The sequence below is a fragment of the Populus euphratica genome, unplaced genomic scaffold, assembly GCF_000495115.2.
Source record: "Populus euphratica unplaced genomic scaffold, PopEup_1.0 scaffold3500.1, whole genome shotgun sequence".
In the NCBI taxonomy this organism is placed as follows: Eukaryota; Viridiplantae; Streptophyta; class Magnoliopsida; order Malpighiales; family Salicaceae; genus Populus; species Populus euphratica.
Window position 1 is genome coordinate 1 of NW_011503318.1, and position 1,848 is coordinate 1,848.

The window sequence follows — 1,848 nt, forward strand, 5'->3', positions numbered from 1 at the left end:
GACAAACAACAATTTTACTTTAGAAAATCATGGTGGGACAAATTTAGTCAGTAGAACATGAATCTTAAAAGTTTACCAGCAATCCACAAAAAAATAAAACAAACACAGAGAAAACAAGTAACATGCAAGGACAAAATCTTAAAAGCATTACGCAGAAGAGTCGGAATAACCTTCAGTCTTTCGTAGCATGTTCTTGTAGTCCTTGTAGTTGAAAATTACAATTCCATCTCTTAACCTAGAAAAGCATATGCAGCCACATATATTAAGCAGATGAAGTTATAATTGCCAGTGCCTTGCAATGAAACTTATAAAGGTTGAAACACATACCTCTTTTTACGCCTTTCTTTTATTTTGTAACGCAAACATCTTCGAAGAAATGAAGGCTGCAGCAGATAAAGCATGTAATTATAAAGCAGAAACATCGCATGAATGTCTAAGAAAGAAGCCCTGGAAATTAAGCACAAACACATAACACATAAACATGAAAAGGGCATCAAATATCTTGTGCTGAATAAATTCAGGATAACAATGCAATCCAATTCATATAGCATAAAAAACCCTGTTGATTTCTTGCATTTTAACAGATTTAAAGAAGAGTTTGATGATGATACACTAATTAAGCTAAATGAGTCGCATACCTAACCATCGTAATGAACATATTTTATCAAATAAAGGTGATCACAGTGTGACTATTTTCCATCACTAGAGTCCACCATACAAAAGAGAAGGAATAATGTGAAGAACATCAAGAACGGAGTCGGAGCAATGAGGTAGATAACACGTTATGCATCCCAATACCGTTGAAGACAAATTGCACAAAAACCACAATCAGACTGACTATATTTTACGTTAGCAAGTTCCAGGAAGTGAAAAGGTAACAAGGTCATACGATGATTTAATTAAAAAAAAAGGCATCATTTAAAAAAAATGACTAAATATAGAGATTCTTAGATTAAATAGAATAAGAAGTAAGAAAAGGGGGGATTAATTACGTTGTCTTGAGCACGGCGGCGAAGGATATTGTAAAGCTCAACAGGCTTGCAGTAAATAAGTAGACTCTCATCAGCTGCAATTGCCTCTTCTACGGACAAATGCTCCACGCCACAATTCTGATGGCACATTTTCTCCGTTACAAATTCCTGTTTCATACCAGTTAAATAATTAAAAAAAAACTGCATACGATCAAAAACAACAGCTTGAAGCATCATCGATAACCTAGCTCAGCTTGATTCGCGATAGAAATCCCTAATCAGAACAAATCTAGGATAGTCCACGGACCAAATTTGAATTTTAAAGCACCCTAACGGCAGTAAATTAATGTAAAGTACAAGGAGACAAGAAGATAGGTGAAAAAAAAATTGAAATTGGTAGTTGGAATTTTTTGCAGGAAAATCACCGAATTCAAATTTGGATTCTTGGTAGAACAGTAGAAAGTGAGGAGGAAGAGGTCAAAGGGAGGAGGAAAATGGTCGTCGGGTTAATACCTAACTAAACTAATTAGATTAGATTAGACGTCCATCAATTGGCCTCTTTTTTCGCCCGTTTTAGAATTTAGCTCTGAATTCTAAGTTCACGTTCTCCCTTATCTGTTTCCGATTTCCAATCTTTTACAGGTTAATTTTATTTACTTTACCTTACCTGAATTTATTATGGTGGTTACTTTTTTCTTTTCTTGCCCAATGGACTGCCCTTAGTCATGACTCATGGGCCGCTGAAGAAGGCTCCATGATCCACTCTAGTAACTTGGTATGGACCATAACCTGTTATTGAACTTCTTCGGCTCTTTAAAACAATCAAAATCGTGAAGCCTATGTTTGGGCCAGAGACAGTAACCTATTTTCATCCCTT

The 1,848-nt window shown here is 35.6% G+C and overlaps 1 protein-coding gene across 4 annotated transcripts; it reads right to left on the reverse strand.

Moving 5' to 3' along the window:
- Positions 1–8: 8 nt before the first annotated feature.
- On the reverse strand, positions 9–1,602 carry LOC105119762 (polycomb group protein VERNALIZATION 2-like). 4 transcript variants are annotated; one of them, XM_011017942.1, is made up of 4 exons: positions 1,216–1,602; positions 993–1,139; positions 328–383; positions 9–235 (listed from the first exon to the last, which is right to left on the reverse strand). In XM_011017942.1, exons 2-4 carry the CDS (start codon positions 1,119–1,121, stop codon positions 148–150), a joined length of 273 nt encoding a protein of 90 aa, XP_011016244.1. In that variant the 5' UTR covers positions 1,122–1,139; positions 1,216–1,602; the 3' UTR covers positions 9–147. The 4 variants fall into 4 exon arrangements, with proteins under 4 accessions (XP_011016244.1, XP_011016245.1, XP_011016243.1 ...); XM_011017943.1 differs by having other exon boundaries at positions 1,485–1,601; XM_011017941.1 differs by having other exon boundaries at positions 1,397–1,601.
- Positions 1,603–1,848: the final 246 nt, after the last annotated feature.

Excerpts from the sequence above, each read along its gene's own strand:
- LOC105119762 (XM_011017940.1), bottom strand. The coding sequence starts at position 1,208 with ATGATGCTTCAAGCTGTTGTTTTTGATCGTATGCAGTTTTTTTTTAAT. Across the intron at positions 384-992 it reads GCCGCCGTGCTCAAGACAAC|CCTTCATTTCTTCGAAGATG; the intron begins GTAATTAATCCC and ends TATCTGCTGCAG. Across the intron at positions 236-327 it reads AAAGAAAGGCGTAAAAAGAG|GTTAAGAGATGGAATTGTAA; the intron begins GTATGTGTTTCA and ends ATGCTTTTCTAG.